The 21,952-nt window shown below is 39.9% G+C and overlaps 1 protein-coding gene across 1 annotated transcript; it reads right to left on the bottom strand.

Annotated features, from left to right (window-relative positions):
* Positions 1–4,544: 4,544 nt before the first annotated feature.
* On the bottom strand, positions 4,545–5,485 carry LOC115839435 (olfactory receptor 10T2-like). Its single transcript, XM_030831076.2, is given in 2 exon segments — positions 4,545–5,209; positions 5,212–5,485. Coding segments are annotated over 2 exon segments (939 nt in total).
* Positions 5,486–21,952: the final 16,467 nt, after the last annotated feature.

The raw sequence follows: 21,952 nt of genomic DNA, 5'->3' as shown, positions 1-21,952 counted from the left end.
CTCTCCCGTTGCGGAGCACAGGCTCCGGACGCGCAGGCTCAGCGGCCATGGCTCACGGGCTCAGCTGCTCCGCGGCATGTGGGATCTTCCCGGACCGGGGCACAAACCCGTGTCCCCTGCATCAGAATGCGGACTCTCAACCACTGCGCCACCAGGGAAGCCCCAGCATGATGTTTTGACATACATATACATAGTGAAGTGATAAATATAACCAAGCTAACATACCCATCTACTCACATCTCTATCATTTTTAGGTGTGATAAGAGTAACTTAAGTTTACTCTTAGAAAATATCCAGTATAAAATACAGTATTATCAACTACAGTTATAATGCTCTACATTCGATCTCTAGAACTTATTCGTCCTATGTAACTAACTTTGTACCCTTTGACCAGCATCTCCCCATTCCCTTCATTTCCCCAACTCTGGTAACTACCATTCTATTCTCTGCTTCTATGAATCTGACTTTCTCAGATTTCACTTATAAGTGAGCTCATGCAGTATTTTTCCTTCTGTGTCTGGCTTACTTCATTTAGCACAATGTCTCCAGGTGCACCTACGATGTCACAAATGGCAAGAGTTCCTTCTTTCTTTCTTTTTTTTTTTTTTCACGTGGTGTTTAAATCTGTTTAATTCTTTATAGGGGCTTTTTTTTTTTAACATCTTTATTGGGGTATAATTGCTTTACAATGGTGTGTTAGTTTCTGCTTTATAACAAAGTGAATCAGTCATACATAAACATATGTTCCCATATGTCTTCCCTCTTGCGTCTCCCTCCCTCCCACCCTCCCTATCCCACCCCTCCAGGCTGTCACAAAGCACCGAGCCAATATCCCTGTGCCATGCGGCTGCTTCCCACTAGCTATCTACCTTACTACGTTTGTTAGTGTGTATATGCCCATGACTCTCTCTCGCCCTGTCACAGCTCACCCTTCCCCCTCCCCATAACCTCAAGTCCGTTCTCTAGGAGGTCTGCGTCTTTATTCCTGCTTTACCCCTAGGTTCTTCATGACATTTTTTTCTTAAATTCCATATATATGTGTTAGCATACGGTATTTGTCTTTTTCTTTCTGACTTACTTCACTCTGTATGACAGACTCTAGGTCTATCCACCTCATTACAAATAGCTCAATTTCGTTTCTTTTTATGGAACATCAGCTAAAAACCGTTTTAAAAACTAAAAAAAACTACTGGATTCATACAAAGATGACTGAGTAGAGGCAAGCAAGATTCAACCTAACTAGTATTTGACCAACTCTGTTGTGTCTGAACCGTAAGAGCTCCACGGAAGAAAGAAAATGCCAAGTAGCACATCAAACCTTTGGGCCACAACCAAAACACAGCATCTTTTCAAACAGAAGCAGTAGCCAAACACTGCCCACCTGGATATGTTCAAGGATGCTGACGACAATCGCGCCTGCTGCCTCGGCACCGCTGATCCACACCAAGGGGGAAAAGCACACACAACTGCTTTTCAGCACACCGACGTTCCACACACAAGTTAGTTTATTAAGCCCGCAGGTTCCTTTTCATCAGAGGACATTCGCAAGGCCATGACTTCCCCCGGCTCCCCACCGCCCTTGCGGCAGACTGGACTTGCAGGGCCCCGTGCTGAGTCGCGCACACCCCTCCTGGCTCCACGCCGGCGCACTCTCCTGGAGAACTGAGGGCCGTGCCCTGGGCTCTTCCGGCCAGATCTGTCCGGAAGCCAGTCCTAGAGTGACAGGAGCCACACCTGCAGGTCTGTCCCACTGACCGGCCGCAGAGGACCAAGCTGGGCCCACGGACCTCGGTCTGGACCGTGTCGGCTGGTCATTCTTGCCTAGGGTCATAGGCCAACAGCCGCTGTCCTTCCTGTGCTGAACAACAAGTGGTCGGCCCAGAATCAGCGCAGGAAAAGCTGGCTGCCGTTATTACTGTTGCCAGTACTTAAAACTAGTGGAGGCTGGGCTTCCCTGGTGGTGCAGTGGTTAAGAACCCGCCTGCCGATGCAGGGGACATGGGTTCGAGGCCTGGTCCGGGAAGATCCCACATGCTTTCCTGCTCATCACTGACTGCACCAGCGGCTCACTCCCACCTGCTGCCGTCACACACCTGGCAACCTCGTGTTCCAGGGCCAGCCAAGAACTGAGACCCCAGCAGGCCCCTAGTTCCCAGCAGGCAAACTCCCCACTAAACTACTGCTGCCTATAGCCGTGTTCTCGAGGCTTCAGAGCCGGGAAGGTGCGGAAAGCATAGCAAACCGCGGCGCCCCCAGCCCCGGCCCCACGATGCTACGCGGAGGCGCCGCAACCTCGCCGCACCCACCCCCGCCAACACAAGGGACCTCTGCGCCCGCCTATCCCGCGGACCCGGGCGCACATTCTACCATCGCGACCCACGATGGAGACGCGGGGGGTCGGGGTTCGGCCGGCGGCGGGCGCTGGGGCGGGCGGGGACCCGGGCCCGGAACCCCAGCCCGCAACCCCACCGTCCCTGTAGCCCGGAAAGCCCTTCTTTCTTAATGGCTGAATAATATTTCATAGTGTATATATTCTACATCTACTGACACAATCATGTGGTTGTTATTTTTCATTCTATTAATATGGTGTATCACACTGATTGATTTTCATATGTTAAACCAACCTTGCATCACAAGGATAAATACCATTTGGTCAAAATTTTGAGTCTTAAAATAATGAATGAAATTAAAAGTTTAGATAATTACATGAGGACGCAGAGACTTTTACACTAAACAAGGACATTTGTGAAAATGGAATGGTGAAGTTTATGAAATGGTTGGTCAGAGAACCTCTAGCCAAACTTTAATTCAATGTTGAGCCAAGAATGAGAACTGTAGACCCAATAGGCTCCGACACCACCTATAGTCAATGGAGCCATGATCTGAATCTCAGCTGCAAGCCTTTTGGGAGCTTTCTTCACCAGTATTCACTTATTCACAACTCTCAGCTTCATCTCTTTGAAATTCTCTTTGTTTGCTGGGGTTTCTCCTATATGTTTTACGTTCATTCTGGAAATCTCCTTTCTATTCCACACATCAACTTTTCCCAGAGTACACGCTCCACCTCTCTATCTTAACTAAACCTAGTTGTCCGAGGAGGGCACACAGGCTTCTCAGCAATATTGCAGAGAAGCTGCTCACTCCTATTCTACAGATATCTGCACACAATGTCGACATTCTCCCAGCTCCTTACCATATTTCTAAATCATTTACTGGCAATCTGCATGACAAAACATTTTACTCATTGACACAAACACTATCCAGATATGAAACAATATACTGTTGTTTTCAGAGTCTTTTACTGACCACCCAGTTTCTTCTCATTTATTAAAGACTTTGCCACCAGCCCCTTGATTCCTTCTCCCATCTCGGTCCCTCACTCCTGCCACAGCATTGGTAACATCCCTCACCATATGGATTTGCCATTAGACAATGTGACCTCAAAATGCCAAGCCCTCCCTACAGCATCTCCCTAAGTAGCCACGTGAGAACCTTACGACAATGGCCTCGATGAGATTCAGTTATTTATAGCACCTTACACCTCTGTGGTTTTCGTAAATTCCAAGCTATTTATCTTTGTCTATGCTGTAACTCAAACAGCATTTGAATTATTTGCTTTTTGTGGAAGTTCATTTTGAAACCATCTAGTCTACTCCTTTGCTGGGGGTTGGAAAGAATAGCTCTTTGACAGACGTCTATATTATTCCTGGAATTTGGTATGTTAAAAATGCATATTTCTTCTGCAGTAACTTTCATCATTTTTTTTCAGAAATTCATCCATTCCCATCTAGTTTCCATGTTTCTTTGAATAGAGTTAAACAGGTATTTTCTTAAAATGTTTTGAGGGTGGGATAGGGAGGGTGGGAGGGAGGGAGACGCAAGAGGGAAGAGATATGGGAACATATGTATATGTATAGCTGATTCACTTTGTTATAAAGCAGAAACTAACACACCATTGTAAAGCAATTATACTCCAATAAAGATGTTAAAAAAATTTTTTTAATTAAAAAATAAAAAACGTTTTGAAATTTCTCTGCATTGTGGTCTTTCACTCATTTCAACGCTAAATTTGTGTTTGTGCTTTCTCTTTTTTTGATTAAGTAAATCAGTGATCTTTCTCTTTCCCCGCCTTCTCTCTCTGTCTCTCTCTCCCTCTCTCTTTCCTTCTTTCTTCTTTTCAATATAATTTTCTTCCTTCTCCAAAGGAAACCAAAATTATGAAAATAGAGTATTCTAAAACATTTTTGATACATTTACTACATACATATGTGCATGTGTGTATGCATGTATGTGTATATCTGTGTATGTACATATATATGTAATAATATTTTAGAATATTTTATTTCCTTTTAAAATATTTTAAAACTACATCTGGTTTCATAGTAAGAAAGAAGTGAGACCAGAGCATATCAGGCAGTTAGAACACACTTTAATTGCTTTGTATACAAAGTGATGATTTTTATTGGAAGTACTCCACTTTCTCCACTTTCTCTACTTTATCAATGCTCTGTAAAAATTTTAAAAAGTGTTCAGAGCTCTTTTATTTACCATCTAGGAGAAAACCTACATATATTGCCTAGTACTTTCTTTAGGGATATTTTCATTTCTTTGTTTCTTAGACTGTAAACGATGGGATTAAGCAGAGGTGTCAGTACTGTATATGTCACAGGCATCAGCGTATCTTCACGGAATGAGTCACTGTCCTTGGGTCTCAGATAGACAAAGCCAGCAAATCCATAGTGTATGCACACCACAGTGAGGTGGAAGGAGCAAGTGGAGAAGGCCTTATACCTCCCCTGGGCAGATGGCATCCTCATAACTATGGACCCAATGAAGACACAGGAAATCATAATGAAAATAAAGCTCCCCACCAAAACAAAGGCAGAGAAGGCAAGAAGAACCTTTTTCTGAAAAAAGGTGTAATCCCAGGCAAGGGAGACTACAGATGTAACGTCACAAAAAAAGTGCTTGATGGTGCTGGAGTCACAGAACGACAAGTTGAATACTACAAGGACAATGCACAGTGACACCACAATCCCAGTAACACAAGAAGCTGTCATGAGCTGACAGCAGATCTTTTGGGTCATCAAGATGGTGTAGTGCAGCGGGTTGTGAATAGCAGTGTAATGGTCATAGGACATGGCAGCCAAGAGTAAGCAGTTGTTAGCTCCCAAGCCAAAGAAGAAAAACATCTGTGTGCCACGCTCAGAAGAGAAATGGTCTTGCTTTCTGATAGCAAGTCCACTAGCATGCGGGGGGTGATTACCATAGTGGTACAGGTTTCTGAAAAGGACAAACCACAGAGGAAAAAGTACGTGGGGGTGTGAAGATTGTGACTGAGCTTGATGGCCACCATTATGGACACATTTGCAACCAGGATGGTCACATGGGAGAAGAAAATCATCACGAAGGAGAGATCTTGCCTGTCTGGGAAACTGGAAAATCCCCACAGAAGGAATGTGCTCACTGTGGTATGATTGTCCATCCTCCTGGTGCACATAACGACTCTCCTCCAAAGGTGCAGAGGTTCTTGGGGTCAAGACTCTGGTAAGATTGTAGAAAGCACTGACGTCACCTGGCCTTTAATCGAGGACACTGACAGACAACTCTTAATGAGAAAGCCTGAGAAATGGAAGTTAAATGTACCTGGCTGAATTCCAGGTCAGGACTCAGAGTGATGAAGAAAAAGATTCTCATAGGAGAATGTATGTAAATGCCACAGAGTAGCCCCAAATATATTCTGGGAACCCCCTAATTTATCACCCCTTTCTATCTTCTACAGTCAGAATCTGAATGAATGAGGGAAATATGAAAAAAAAAGTTCATTTTCTCACCTACAGGAGTATGAGGAGTAAAGGGTATACAATGTTTATGTGTGGTCTAATCACAGCCTGGCATACATACGTACTTAACAATGTTGAATGAATCAATACTAACCTAAGGAGAAGTAAGGAAGATTTTTCGAATGGCTTCCAAACATTCTTGGAAAATAATTCTATCCTCAGAGGTGCTCTCCAGAAGGCAGTGGCTGCTTGGCTGACAATTATGCCAATGACTTAATAAGAGAATCTACCATTTTGAAATTTGTACTATTTTCTGTACATAACAATGAGTTGAAGTGGAGTTTTTCAATAATTGTCTGTCATTCAGGCAGATCTTGGAAGCAAAATGGTTATGGATAGACTATTCTCATCCTGGATGGCTCATCTGGTTCATGATGTTCTGATCAATTCTTGAGCTTTTCAGGAAAACTTCCAGGATAAATCTAGCTGATATACTGGTGGACAGGACTTCTTTGCAGCACAGCTCTTTTAAGAACTCAACTTCCTCAGGTCATTTTCATCCACTGTTAAAATTATCCACTCTGTGTTTGAGATGACAGCATGAAAGTAACATACAGAGTTTCCAAACAATACATAGCTTGGTTTCAGGCACTAGGGAATGAAAGGAAAACAGTGAGAAGACATTGGTGTGGAGTTGTAGGGTGGGGAAAGACTGGTAGAGACAACACTGGAAAGTATTTTGTAGGATCCACAAAGCTTGAAGAAAAGAGAAAATATACCTTTATCTGGAAAGTCTGTGTGTTCTTTATGTACTGAAACACTGGAAAAAATTTACAAGGCGGTGATGCAGGTAACCAGTATTTATTCAAAATCTGAAATATACTGGACAATACGCTGTGTGTTTGATAGAATTTTCTCACTAGGTTTCTCCCAACAATTCTGTGTGGTAGGTATTTCAATCCTGATGCTACAAACATTGAAACCAAGGTACAGGGTGCTTAACTGACTATGCAAAGTCAATGAATTAATTCCAAAAATATTTATTTAATGTCTATGATGTATTAGTCAATTCTCTGATGGGAAATATAACATGTGATAAGACACATATGACCTTTCCTATCTCAGACTGAGAAAAATGCCATGAAGAGAATTAAAGGAAAGTGGTATGAGAGTGTGGGACTAGGTGGCTACTTCCAATTGTAGAGTCAGGAAAGCCTTTTCTATGGAACTGATACTTACTTTGCGACTAGAATTGATAAGAATGCACCATATAAGATCTAGGGGTAAAACATGACACTTGCAGGAAACACTACTGCAAAGACCCCATGGTGGGAATGAGCTTGACATACTTACAGAATATCGAGATAGCCAATGTAATCAGACCATCTCTCTCATTTATTCTCTTAAATACCTTACGAGATAAATAGAAGTATTGTGTTCATGTTTGAAATAAGGAAACTATGGCTTAGGGAGTTACTTAATTTGTGAAGGTGATAAAGTTTGTTAAAGGAGGAGCTGGTATTTATACCCAGGCAGAGTCACTTGGGAGAAGACCTTCTTAACTAGTAAAGTTAAAGTGTCCCTGTAAGTGCCCTAGCATGGCATTCAAGGTTTACCTGTCCATCTCATCTTCTGCCACCAACCTCCTCTACATGGAAAGCATCCCATCATCTCCCAAGCATGGAAGGCCCCTTGGTGGCTCTCCTACTGTGCACACGTTGTTTCTCTATTTGCAATGTTCTTCCCCCCTGCTTCTTAAACCACAGTCTTTGTTTCAAACCCAGTTTAAATGTCACCTCCCTAAATGTAAATTGGTGCAACCACTGGGGAAAACAGTATAGAAGTTTCTCAAAAGACTAAAAAGAGAACAGCCATATGACCCAACAATTCCATTCCTGGGTATAAAACCCAAAAAAACCCCAAAACGCTAATTCAAAAAGACACATGCACTCCAGTGTTCATAGTATTATTTACTATTCCCAAGGTATGGAAGAAAGCTAAGTATCCATCAACAGATGAATGGAAACACACATGTATATACACCATATATATATATATACACACACACACACACACACACACACAAATGGAATACTACTCATCCACAAAAAAGAATGAAATTTTGCCATCTGCAGCAACATGGATGGATTTTGAGAACGTTAACTGAAATAAATCAAACAGAGAAAGACAAATACTGTATGATATTACTTATATGTGGAATCTGAAAATACAACACAGTAGTGAATAAAACAAAAAAGAAGCTGACTTACAGATATAGAGAACAAACTAGTGGTTACCAGTACAGAGAGAGAAGGGAGGCGGGGCAATAAAGGGGTAAGGGGGGAAAAAGGCTTATTATGGGATTATACAAAATCATGTGTGTGAAACTTTTAAAATTGAAAAGCACTATAGAATTTAAAGAATCTTCCATTCAATAAAATAATTTCATTACACATATATATGTTACAGAAAAAATACAGTTTCATCTTGATTGCTTTTGAATTTTATTAAAATGGAATTCTACAAAAAAAAAGTCATCTTCCTAAAAAATCATCTTCAATCACTCTGATTGAGTTAATGAGTTCTGTGTTCATATCTGATTGTATTAGGATGACATTTTAACATATCTATCTGACTTCTATACTAGTCAGAGCAGAGAGCTATTTTACCATTTCGTATCCTACCTGCAGCAAAATACGGTAAATATAAAGGTTTATGTCATGAGAGTTCAGTGAGTAAATGGAGTGCCATCTTCCCCCAGGAAGCTTCCCTTGTTTTCTTTCTAGATGCACTGACTAATTATTTCCAATTAAATTGTTTTCTCTGTCATTTAGTTAAATGGGACATGTACTAAATGTTGTTCACTGTCTCTTTCAATACATTTCAAGACCCATTAAGATATAGCCACATCACCTAGCAATGTGATAGTATCAATACATACCAACAGCACTTACAACAAACCCACAGCTAATATAATACTCGAGGCTGAAAAGCTGAAAGCCTTCCCACTAAATTCTAGAACAAAACAACGATGCCCACTCTCATCTCTTCTATTCAACATAGTATTGGAAGTTCTAACCACAGCAATTAGAAAAAGAAATAAAAGGTACCCCAATTGGAAGGGAAGAGGTAAAACTGTCACTGTATGCAGATGACATGATACTCTATCGAAACCCTAAAGACTCCACATAAAAACTATTAGAACTAATAAATGAATTCAGCAAGGTAGCAGGAACAAGATTAATATGCAGAAAACTTGCATTTCTTTATACTAACAATGAAATATCAGAAAGTAAAAAAAAAAATCCCATTTAAAATTGCGGCAAAAAAATACTTAGGAATAAACCTAACCAAGGATATGAAACACCTATATGCTGAGAACTAGAACACTGATAAAGGAAATTGAAGATGATACAAAGAAATGGAAAGATATCCCATGCTCTTGGATTGCAATAATTAATATTGTTAAAATGGCCATGCTACCAAGGCAATCTACAGATTTAATGTGATCCCTATCAAATTACCCATGACATTTTTCACAGAGCTAGAACAAATAATCATAAAATTTATATGGAACCACAAAAGACCCAGAATTAACATAGCAACTCTGAGGAAAAAGAACAAACCTGGAGGCACATCCCTCCCAGACTTTAGACAATACTACAAAGCTACAGTAATCAAAACCACATGGTTTGGGCACAAAAACAGCCATATGATCAATGGAACAAACAAAGACAGCCCCAAAATAAACCCACACACCTACAGTCAATTAACCTTTGACAAAGGAGGCAAGATGGTACAACGGAGAAAAGACAGTCTCTTCAGCAAGTGGTATTGGGAAAGCTGGGCAGCCCCACGTAAATCACTGAAGTTAGAACACTCTCTCACACCATACACACACACACAAACTCAAAATGGCTTAAAGATTTAAATATAAGACATGACACCATAAAAATCCTAGATAGAACAAAGGCGAAGCATTCTCAGACATAAACTGCAGTAATATTTTCTTAGTTCAGTCTCCCAAGGTAATAGAAATAAAAGCAAAAAGAAAACAAATGGCACGTAATCAAAATTATGCTTTTGTACAGCAAGAAACCAAACAAAATGAAAAGACAACCTATGGAATGGGAGAAAATATTTGCAAATGATGCTACCAACAAGAGCTTAATTTCCAAAATATACAGACAGCTTACGCAACTCCATATCAAAAAACCAAACAACCCAATCAAAAATGGGTAGAAGACCCAAATAGACATTTCTCCAAAGAAGACATACAGACGGCCAACAGGCACATGAAAAATAGCTCCATATTAGCTAATAATTAAAGAAATGCAAATCAAAACTACAATGAGATATCATCTCATGGCAATCAGAATGGCTGTCATTAAAAAGTCCACAAATAATAAACACTGGAGAGGTGGTGGAGAAAAGGGGACCCTCCTACACTGTTGGTGGGAATGTAAATTGCTGCATCCACTATGGAAAATAGCTGGGAAGTTCCTTAAAAAACTAAAAATTGAGTTACCATATGATCCAGAAATTCCAGTCCTGTGCAATATTGGGAAAAGATGAAAACTCTAATTCGAAAAGATACATGCACCCTTATGTTCATAGCAGCACTATTCACAACAGCCAAGACATGGAAGCAATCTAAATGTCCACTGACAGATGAATGGATAAGGAAAATGTGATATATATATATATGTGTGTGTATATATATATATATTATACACACACACACATACACACACAATGGAATATTACTCAGACATAAAAAAGAAAGAAATAGCACCATTTGCAGCAACATGGATGGACCTAGAGATTATCATACTAAGTGAAGTAGGTCAGAAAGAGAAAGACAAATTATATGATATCACATATTTAGAATCTAAAAAAATACAAATCAACTTATTTACAAAACAGAAGCAGACTCACAGGCATAGAAAACAAACTTATGGTTACCAAAGGGGAAAGGGGAAGGGAAGGGATAAATTAGGAGTATGGGGTTAAAAGATACATACTACTATATATAAAATAGAAAACAACAAGGATTTACCTTATAGCACATGGAACTATATTCAATAACTTGTAATAAACTATAATGGAAAAGAATCTGAAGTTGTACACCTGAAACTAACATAATGTTGTAAATCAACATAGTTTAACGATAAAAAAAACAGGCAAAAGACTAGGAAACTAGGGATGAAATTAGTTAAAATAAATAAATAAATGCATGACTCAGCAAAGAAAAAAAGTAAATACATACCAGTATTTAATACATGTTTGTTTAATGAATAAAGTGTATTTCCCCTCTCCCCCTCTAAACTTGGAACAAAGAAAAGAGGACTATTACCTTCCGGCCTGGACAATATGCTTCACTTTCTGTGGCATCAAATAAGACACAATTGCCATAACTGCTCCTATAATAGGGAGCATAGAGGAGGAACCAAGATGGTGGAGTAGAAGGACGTGCTCTCACTCCCTCTTGCAAGAACACCAGAATCACAACTAGCTGCTGGACAATCATTGACAGGAAGACACTGGAACTCACCAAAAAAGATACCCCACATCCAAAGACAAAGGAGAAGCCACAATGAGATGGTAGGAGGGGCACAATCACAGTAAAATCAAATCCCATAACTGCTGGGTGGGTGACTCACAAACTGGAGAACACTTATACCACAGAAGTCCACCCACTGGAGTGAAGGTTCTGAGCCCCACATCAGGCTTCCCAACCTGGGGGTCCGGCAACGAGAGGAGGAATGCCTAGAGAATCAGACTTCGAAGCCTAGTGGGAACTGATTGCAGGACTTTCACAGGACTGGGGGAAACAGAGACTCCACTCTTGGAGGGCACACACAAAGTCGTGTGCGCATCGGGACCCAGGGGAAGGAGCAGTGACCCCAGGGGAGAGTGAACCAGACCAACCTGCTAGTGTTGGAGGGTCTCCTGCAGAGGCGGGGGCGGGGGGGTGCTGTGGCTCACCATGGGGACAAGGACACCGGCAGCAGAAGTTCTGGGAAGTACTCCTTGGCATAAGCACTCCCAGAGTCTGTCATTAGCCCCACCAAAGAGCCCAGATAGGCACCAGTGTTGGGTTGCCTCAGGCCAAACAACCAACGGGGAGGGAACCCAGCCCCACCCATCAAGAGTCAAGTGGATTAAAGTTTTACCGAGCTCTGCCCACCAGAGCAACACTCAGCTCTACCCACTACCAGTCCCTCCCATCAAGCCTCTTAGATAGCCTCATCCACCAGAGGGCAGAGAGCAGAAGCAAGAAGAGCTACAATCCTGCAGCCTGTGGAACAAAAACCACATTCACAGAAAGACAGACAAGATGAAAAGGCAGAGGGCTATGTACCAGATGAAGGAACAAGATAATACCCCAGAAAAACAACAAAATGAAGTGGAGATAGGGAACCTTCCAGAAAAAGAATTCAGAGTAACGATAGTGAAGATGATCCAGGAATCTTGGAAAAAGAATGGAGGTAAAGATCAAGAAGATGCAAGAAATGTTTAACAAAGAACTAGAAGAATTAAAGAACAAACAAACAGAGATGAAGAATACAATAACTGAAATGAAAACTACACGTGAAGGAATCAATAGCAGAATAACTGAGGCAAAAGAATGGATAAGTGACCTGAAAGACAGAATGGTGGAATTCACTGCTGCAGAACAGAATAAAGAAAAAAGAATGAAAAGAAATGAAGACAGCCTGAGACCTCTGGGACAACATTAAATGCAACAACATTCACATTATAAGGGTCCCGGAAGGAGAAGAGACAGAGAAAGGACCTGAGAAAATATTTGAAGAGATTATAGTCGAAAACTTCCCTAATATGGGAAAGGAAATAGCCACACAAGTCCAGGAAGCGCAGCAAGTCCCATATAGGATAAACCCAAGGAGAAACACGCCTAGACACATAATAATCGAATTGTCAAAAATTAAAGACAAACGAAAATTATTGAAAGCAGCAAGGGAAAAATGACAAATAACATACAAGGGAACTCCCATAAGGTTAACAGCTGATTTCTCAGCATAAACTCTACAAGCCAGAAGGGAGTGGCATGATATAATTAAAGTGATGAAAGGGAAGAACCTACAACCAAGATTACTCTACCTGGCAAGGATCTCATTCAGATTCGATGGAGAAATCAAAAGCTTTACCAAAAAAAAAAAAAAAAAAAAAACCTTTACAGACAAGCAAAGGCTAAGAGAATCCAGCACCACCAAACCAGCTCTACAGCAAATGCTAAAGGAACTTCTCTAAGTGGGAAACACTAGAGAAGAAAAGGATCTATAAAAACAAACACAAAACAATTAAGAAAATGGTCACAGGAACATACATATCGTTAATTACCTTAAACGTGAATGGATTAAACACTCCAACCAAAAGCCACAGGCTTGCTGAATGGATACAAAAACAAGACCCATATATATGCTGTCTACAAGAGACCCACTTCAGATCTAGGGACACATACAGACTGAAAGTGAGGGGATTGAAAAAGATTCCATGGAAATGGAAATAAAAATAAAGCTGGAGTAGCAATACTCATATCAGATAAAATAGACTTTAAAAGAAAGAATGTTACAAGAGACAAGGAAGGACACTACATAATGATCAAAGGATCAATCCAAGAAGAAGATATAGCAATTATAAATATATATGCACCCAACATAGGAGCACCTCAATACATAAGGCAACTGCTAACAGCTATAAAAGAGGAAATTGACAGTAACACAATAATAGTGGGGGACTTTAACACCTCACTTACACCAATGGACAGATCATCCAAAATGAAAATAAATAAGGAAAGAGAAGCTTTAAATGACACAATAAACCAGACAGATTTAATTGATATTTATAGGACATTCCATCCAAAAACAGCAGATTACACTTTCTTCTCAAGTGCGCATGGAACATTCTCCAGGATAGATCAAATCTTGGGTCACAAATCAAGCCTCAGTAAATTTAAGAAAATTGAAATCATATCAAGCATCTTTTCTGACCACAATGCTATGAGATTAGAAATGAAATACAGGGGAAAAAACGTAAAAAACACAAACACATGGAGGCTAAACAATACGTTACTAAATAACCAAGATAACACTAAAGAAATCAAAAAGGAAATCAAAAAATACCTAAAGACAAATGATAATGAAAACATTACAATCCAAAACCTATGGGATGCAGCAAAAGCAGTTCTAAGAAGAAAGTTTACAGCTATACAAGCCTGCCTCAAGAAACAAGAAAAATCTCAAATAAATAATCTAACCTTACACCTAAAGGAACAAGAGAAAGAACAACAAACAAAACCCGAAGTTAGCAGAAGGAAAGAAATCATAAAGATCAGAGCAGAAATAACTGAAATAGAAACAAAGAAAACAATAGCAAAATCAATAAAACTAAAAGCTGGCTCTTTCAGAAGATAAACGAAATTGATAAATGGTTAGCCAAACTCATGAAGAAAAAGAGGGAGAGGACTCAAATCAATAAAATTAGAAAAGAAAAAGGAGAAGTTACAACAGACACCGCAGAAATACAAAGCATCATAAGAGACTACTACAAGCAACTCTATGCCAATAAAATGGACAACCTGGAAGTAATGGACAAATTCTTAGAAAGGTATAACCTTCAAAGACTGAACCACGAAGAAACAGAAAATATAAACAGACCAATCACAAGTAATGAAATTGAAACTGTGATTAAAAATCTTCCAACAGGGCTTCCCTGGTGGCGCAGTGGTTGAGAGTCCGCCTGCCAATGCAGGGGACACAGGTTGGTGCCCTGGTATGGGAAGATCCCACATGCCATGGAGTGGATAGGCCCGTGAGCCATGGCCACTGAACCTGCATGTCTGGAGCCTGTGCTCCGCAACGGGAGAAGCCAAAACAGTGAGAGGCCCGTGTACCGCAAAAAAAAAAAAAAAAAAAAAAAACCTTCCAACAAACAAAAGTCCAGGACCAGATGGCTTCACAGGTGAATTCTATCAAACATTTAGAGAAGAGCTAACACCCATCCTTCTCAAACTCTTCCAAAAAATTGCAGAGGAAGGAACACTCCCAAACTCATTCTATGAGGCCACCATCACCCTGATACCAAAACCAGACAAAGATACTCCAAGGAAAGAAAATTACAGACCACTATCACTCATTAATATAGATGCAAAAATCCTCAACACAATACTAGCAAACAGAATCCAACAACACATTAAAAGGATCATACACCATGATGAAGTGGGATTTATCCCAGGGATGCAAGGATCCTTCAATATACGCAAATCAATCAATGTGATACACCATATTAACAAATTGAAGGAGAAAAGCCATGTGATCATCTCAATAGATGCAGAAAAAGCTTTTGAGAAAATTCATCACCCATTTATCAGAAAAACTATCTAGAAAGTGGACAGAGAGGGAACCTACCTCAACATAATAAAGGCCATATATGACAAACCCACAGCAAACATCATTCTCAATGGTGAAAAACTGATAGCATTTCCTCTAAGATCAGGAAAAAGACAAGGATGTCCACTCTCACCGCTATTATTCAACATAGTTTTGGAAGTCCTAGCCACGGCAATCAGAGAAGAAAAACAAATAAAAGGAATACAATTTGGAAAAGGAGAAGTAAAACTGTCACTGTTTGCAGATGACATGATACTATACATAGAGAATCCTAAAGATGCCACCAGAAAACTACTAGAGCTAATCAATGAATTTGGTAAAGTGGCAGGATACAAAATTAATGCAAAGAAATCTCTTGCATTCCTATACACTAATGATGAAAAATCTGAAAATGAAATTAAGGAAACACTCCCATTTACCACTGCAACAAAAAGAATACAATACCTAGGAATAAACCTACCTAGGGAGAACAAAGACCTGTATGCAGAAAACTATAAGACAATGATGAAAGAAATTAAAGATGATATCAAGAGACGGAGAGATACACCATGTTCTTGGATAGGAAGAATCAATATTGTGAAAATGACTATACTACCCAAAGCAATCTACAGATTCAATGCAATCCCTATCAAATTATCAATGGCATTTTTTACAGAACTAGAACAAAAAATCTTAAAAATTGTATGGAGGGCTTCCCTGGTGGCACAGTGGTTGAGAGTCCGCCTGCCGATGCAGGGGACGTGGGTTCGTGACCCGGTCCGGGAAGATCCCACATGCCGCGGAGCGGCTGGGCCCGTGAGCCATGGTCGCTGGGCCTGCGCGTCCGGAGCCTGTGCTCCGCAACGGGAGAGGCCGCAGCAGTGAGAGGCCCGCGTACCGCAAAAAATTGTATGGAGACACAAAAGACCCCAAAAGGCCAAAGCAGTCTTGAGGGAAAAAAACGGAGCTGGAGGAATCAGACTCCCTGACTTCAGACTATACCACAAAGCTACAGTAATCAAGACAATACGGTACTGGCACAAAAACAGAAATATAGATCAATGGAACAAGTTAGAAAGCCCAGAGGTAAACCCACGCACCTATGGTCAACTAATCTATGACAAAGGAAGCAAAGATATACAATGGAGAAACGACAGTCTCTTCAATAAGTGGTGCTGGGAAAACTGGACAGCTACATGTAAAAGAATGAAATTAGAACACTCCCTAACACCATACACAAAAATAAACTCAACATGGATTCGAGACCTAAATGTAAGACTGGACACTATAAAACTCTTAGAGGAAAACATAGGAAGAACACTCTTTGACATAAATCACAGCAAGATCTTTTTTGATCTACCTCCTAGAGTAATGGAAATAAAAACAAAAATAAACAAATGGGAACTAATGAAACTTCAAAGCTTTTGCACAGCAAAGAAAACCATAAATAAGACGAAAAGACAACCCTCAGAATGGGAGAACGAATCAACGGACAAAGGATTAATCTCCAAAATATATAAACAGCTCATGCAGCTCAATATTAAAGAAACAAACAACCCAATCCAAAAATGGGCAGAAGACCTAAATAGACATTTCTCCAAAGAAGACATACAGATGGCCAAGAAGCACATGAAAAGCTGCTCAACATCACTAATTATTAGAGAAATGCAAATGAAAACTACAATGAGGTATCACCTCACACCAGTCAGAATGGGCATTCAGAAAATCTACAAACAACAAATGCTGGAGAGGGTGTGGAGAAAAGGGAACCCTCTTGCACTGTTAGTGGGAATGTAAACTGATACATCCACTATGGAGAACAGTATGGAGGTTCCTTAAAAAACTAAAAATAGAATTACTATATGATCCAGCAATCCCACGACTGGGCATATACCCAGAGATAACCATAATTCAAAAAGATACATGTACCCCAATGTTCAATGCAACACTATTTACAATAGCCAGGTCATGGAAGCAACCTAAATGCCCATCGACAGACTAATGGATAAAGAAGTTGTGGTACATATATACAATGGAATATTACTCAGCCATAAATAGGAACAAAATTGAGTCATTTGTTGAGACGTGGATGGATCTAGATACTGTCATACAGAGTGAAGTAAGTCCAAAAGAGAAAAACAAATATCGTATATTAATGCATATATGTGGAACTTAGAAAAATGGTACAGATGAACCGGTTTGCAGGGCAGAAATTGAGACACAGATGTAGAGAACAAACGTATAGACACCAAGGGGTGAAAACCACGGCGGGGTGGGGGGTGTGTGTGATTAATTGGGCGATTGCGATTGACATGTATACACTGATGTGTATAAAATTGATGACTAATAAGAACCTGCTGTATAAAAAATAAATAATAAATAAATAAAATAGAAAACAAACAACCCAATCCAAAAATGGGCAAAAAACCTAAGTAGACATCTCTCCAAAGAGGACATACAGATGTCCAAGAAGCACATGAAAAGCTGCTCAACATCACTAATCATTAGAGAAATGCAAATCAAACCTACAATGAGGTGTCACCTCACACCAGTTAGAATGGGCAGCATCAGAAAATCTACAAACAACAAATGCTGGAGTGGGTGTGGAGAAGAGGGAACCCTCTTGCACTGCTGGTGGGAACATAAACTGATATAGCCACTATGGAGAACAGTATGGAGGTTCCTTAAAAAACTAAAAATAGAATTACCATATGACCCAGCAATCCCACTACTGGGCATATACCCAGAGAAAACCATAATTCAAAAAGACACATGTACCCCAATGTTCATTGCAGCACTATTTACAATAGCCAGGTCATGGAAGCAACCTAAATGCTCATCGACAGACAAATGGATTGAGAAGTTGTGGTACATACACATGATGGAATATTACTCAGCCATAAAAAGGAATAAAATTGGGTCATTTGTTGAGAGGTGGATGAATCTAGAGACTGTCATACAGAGGGAAGTAAGTCAGAAAGAGAAAAGCAAATATCGTATATTAATGCATATATGTGGAACCTAGAAAAATGGTACAGATGAACCGGTTTGCAGGGAGAAATTGAGACACAGATGTAGAGAACAAACGTATGGACACCAAGGTGGGAAAGCAGCAGTGGGTCGGGGGTGTGTGTGTGATGAATTGGGAGATTGGGATTGACATGTATACACTAATATGTATAAAATGGATAACTAATAAGAACCTGCTATATTAAAAAAAATAAATTCAAAAAAAATTTTTTTAATAAAAGAGAATGTAGAAAGCATCTATACATGCGTTGGCAATGCTACGTGACATTATTCTTAAAACTATTTAGAGAGAAACCAACTATGTTTAGTACACATCAAACAAAATAAATACTAAGGAGAACAAGTGGCATATTGAAGAGGGGTTAACAAATGCACTGAAGTATAAGCATGGACGCTTTCTGGAGAATATGGATTTTTTCCCTATAGCCTCTCAACTAACCTTAGTGAAAATTCTACCATCACTAAGCTCAGGATGCAAGTTGGGGCATACAAAATTTTTAAAAAGTCTCTGCTCTGTGTAGTACAGGATTCAAGCACACACACGCGCGCGCGCACACACACACACACACACAAAACAACCCAAACAACAACAACAAAAACCCAACCTCCTGGGAATTCCCTGGCAGTCCAGTGGTTAGGACTCCACGCTTCCACTGCAGGGGGAACGGGTTCGATCTGTGGTTTGGGAACTAACATCCCACATGCCACATGGCAGGAAAAAAAAACAAACAAACCCAACCTCCTCACAATAAAATGATGTAAACCTAAAAGAAGAAATGACTAACACACATAGGGAGGTTTGAGGAGAATTCCGAGGGACAAGACATTTCAATCGTCTTTCTAAGAATGCTGTTTTTAGCAGTCATAAAAGGGCAAGAAGAACACTACAACTTATAGAAAACAACATGCACAAAGTAGAAGAGTCACAAAGGATAAACTGTTTTTTGCAAACAGTGGGATGGTCCCCATATAGGGGAGGTTTGAGGCAGGAAATGTGGTTAGTGCAGTTGCACTGAGGGAAGCCTTATAATCAACTAGCCAAGCAACTGGCTCTCTAGACCCTGACTGCCTTGCTTTGTATATGTTATACATGTACACTTACCAGCTATATCACTTCTGGCAGATTAAGTAACTCTCCAGGCCATAGGTTCCTCACTACAAACATGGTCATGATAATGGCACTTATCTCTTGGGACAGCCGTGAGGATATATGAGATGGTGTAACTGAAGCATGCAATGAAGCCTAGAAGTTATTAGAATTATCTACTTTGTAAGCAAAAGGTACCTAAAAATCTAAAATGGAATGTACAGTGATTGTAGATTGGACGTAGAAAAGCTGGTAGCAGGTGAAGGAAAGGACTGGGAGAGGGAAAAAGTAGAGGCTGTGGCAAAAATCCACGAGTGAGTAAGTAGAATGCGGGAGACATTTCTTATTCAGGATCCTGGAATCTAGAAAATGTGGACAACAAGAGAGGATGAGGAATCAAAGTAATCCAAGCTGGGTCCTGAAAAATGAGTAAAAGTCTATAGGAAACAAAATGGAGGAGGAGAAGTTGTGGCAGAGGGAACCCCACATGCAAGGGCACAGCAACATGAAGGATCATGATGTGTTTGGAAAAGAGAGGGCACTACTGTCTGCTTTGAGTGTAGGGTTACTTAGAGGGATGTGGTGGAAACTGAGCCAGGAGCAGTGTCTAGGGATCCATTTGCGATGAGCATCAAATATCATGCTGGGGTATTTGGGTTTCCTCCTATAAGCAGTGCATAGTCATTCACTGTTTTTGACACTATTAGTGACTTAACTGTTTAGGAATCCAATATCTGGTCACAATGTAGTGAATAAAAATGCAACAGATTTGTGACTAATAGAAAACTACAGAGGCACCATATTCACCCTATCGGATAGGTCAAGGACAATGGCAGAGAGAAAAAAACAAACAAAAAAGGTGATGGCAAAATGACATCTGGAATTTTGGAAGTGAATTTATGTGTATAAAGGTGAGGAAGAAATCAAAATTGGGGTCTGACGGTAGCTCTCTAATGACTGCAACTAACTCAAATAGGAAGTACAGGAGAAAAGTCTGACATGTGGGGGAAATATGACCAATTCTGTTCTGAAAATCTTACATTCAATACTAGGAGGACATTTTGGCCCGGGAATGTGCCAAAGAAAATTAGAGACTCCTTTACGGTAGAGGTTAGAATCACAGAGTTATACAAGGTGAGTGATAGCTAAAGCAGTAAGAATGGAAAAATGTTTCCTTTAGAGGAAATAGACTGGAAAACCTCCCGAGGAAAGAGAGTGGAGTGGTCTCAAAGACAAGCCATTTGGGTCTAGCCTGAAGACTGCTTAGGCAGGTGAGTGCCCCACCTTAGGGTCTCTGAGTTAGCTGTGAAACATGCCAGTAATGCTCTCTCCCCTGATCTTCACCTGTTGGTTGCTTTTGCCATTGTTTTCCATTTAAGCACATCGCCTCCTCAGAGAGGGCTTCCTTGACTCCACAAACCAAAGCAGTCATTCACTCTTTCATCACAGAGATCCTATGTGTCTGGTTACATTTTGTGTTTCCCATGTATAAAATTGCCTGGCCCATCACATGCATTTAGTCAGTATGTGTTGAATAAATTCACGACTTCTATAGTCACTTAAGCACTCTATAACTCACTTTATGTTTTATAAAATCGAAATGAAATTCCAAGCACATAGACTTGTGAGGATGACATGAGACATCTCTAACCGCAGCATATTGCCTGGCACATGATAGGTATTAGGTGGGTGCTGGTTACCTGGCCTGAATCCTCTTGTATTCTTTGCCCATAACTACAATGCAAAGAGAAAAGAGCAACCCTTCACATCACAATATATTTGTTAGTCCTACAGAATAATTTCCAGCCTATGTTTCTTTCTCTTGCATACTCCTTCATTTTCCACTGCTGATTCCTTACTATTTTTCTTCCCCTTCACCTTTAACAATGACTGAAGTTAAAATTAAAATTCCATGGAATGTCTTCATGTCATTTTTCCACCCTTACCTCTTCAAGATTGGAATAAATAGTTGAAATAAAAATATGATTTACAAAACTGATCTGAGGAATTGGAGTTTATTCCATTCAGCTCTGCACTTCAAAGCAAACCACATAACAAGTATACCTGCTAGAAAATGTCCTGGAGGTTTTGCTAAAAAGTCCAAAATTTGATTAGAACATCATGACCAGAATATGCCACTCTAAATGAGACAGTGCCTTCAAAATCATTTTGACGCCAAGCTAATCCATTAACATTATATTAGGCATCTGAAAAGACCTTCAATGAGAAATTATTAAGAACTTAAAATTATTGACATGTATTAAGAACTAATGATATTTTAAATCTCAAGCTTTAATTATTACCATGAATAGGAACCCAGTAGAAGTTACAACAAGTTAAATTCATTTATGTGGTCAGGTCACTGTCACAATTATTACTTTTAGAGCCAGTACATGGTGAAACACTGATGGAGAGAGGATTTCATTGAAGGAAAGTTAAAGTTCTTTTGGAAAATTTCACTGATCTCCCTAATTTTTAAAAAAATGTTATTTTCATTTTAAGTGATTTAAATGATTTGATTATTTTATTCATTCAGTCAATAGTTTATGAAGCACTCCTGAGTACCAAGTTACCATTATATCTAAAAGAGCATTTGAAAAATGCAGCATCACAAAATCCGGTGGATGAGAACAAAGCAATTTTATTCATATTTCCCTCTT

The sequence above is a fragment of the Globicephala melas genome, chromosome 8, assembly GCF_963455315.2.
Source record: "Globicephala melas chromosome 8, mGloMel1.2, whole genome shotgun sequence".
Taxonomy (NCBI): domain Eukaryota; kingdom Metazoa; phylum Chordata; class Mammalia; order Artiodactyla; family Delphinidae; genus Globicephala; species Globicephala melas.
Note: the sequence above shows the minus strand (reverse complement) of the source record. Positions and strands in the feature narration are given on the sequence as shown.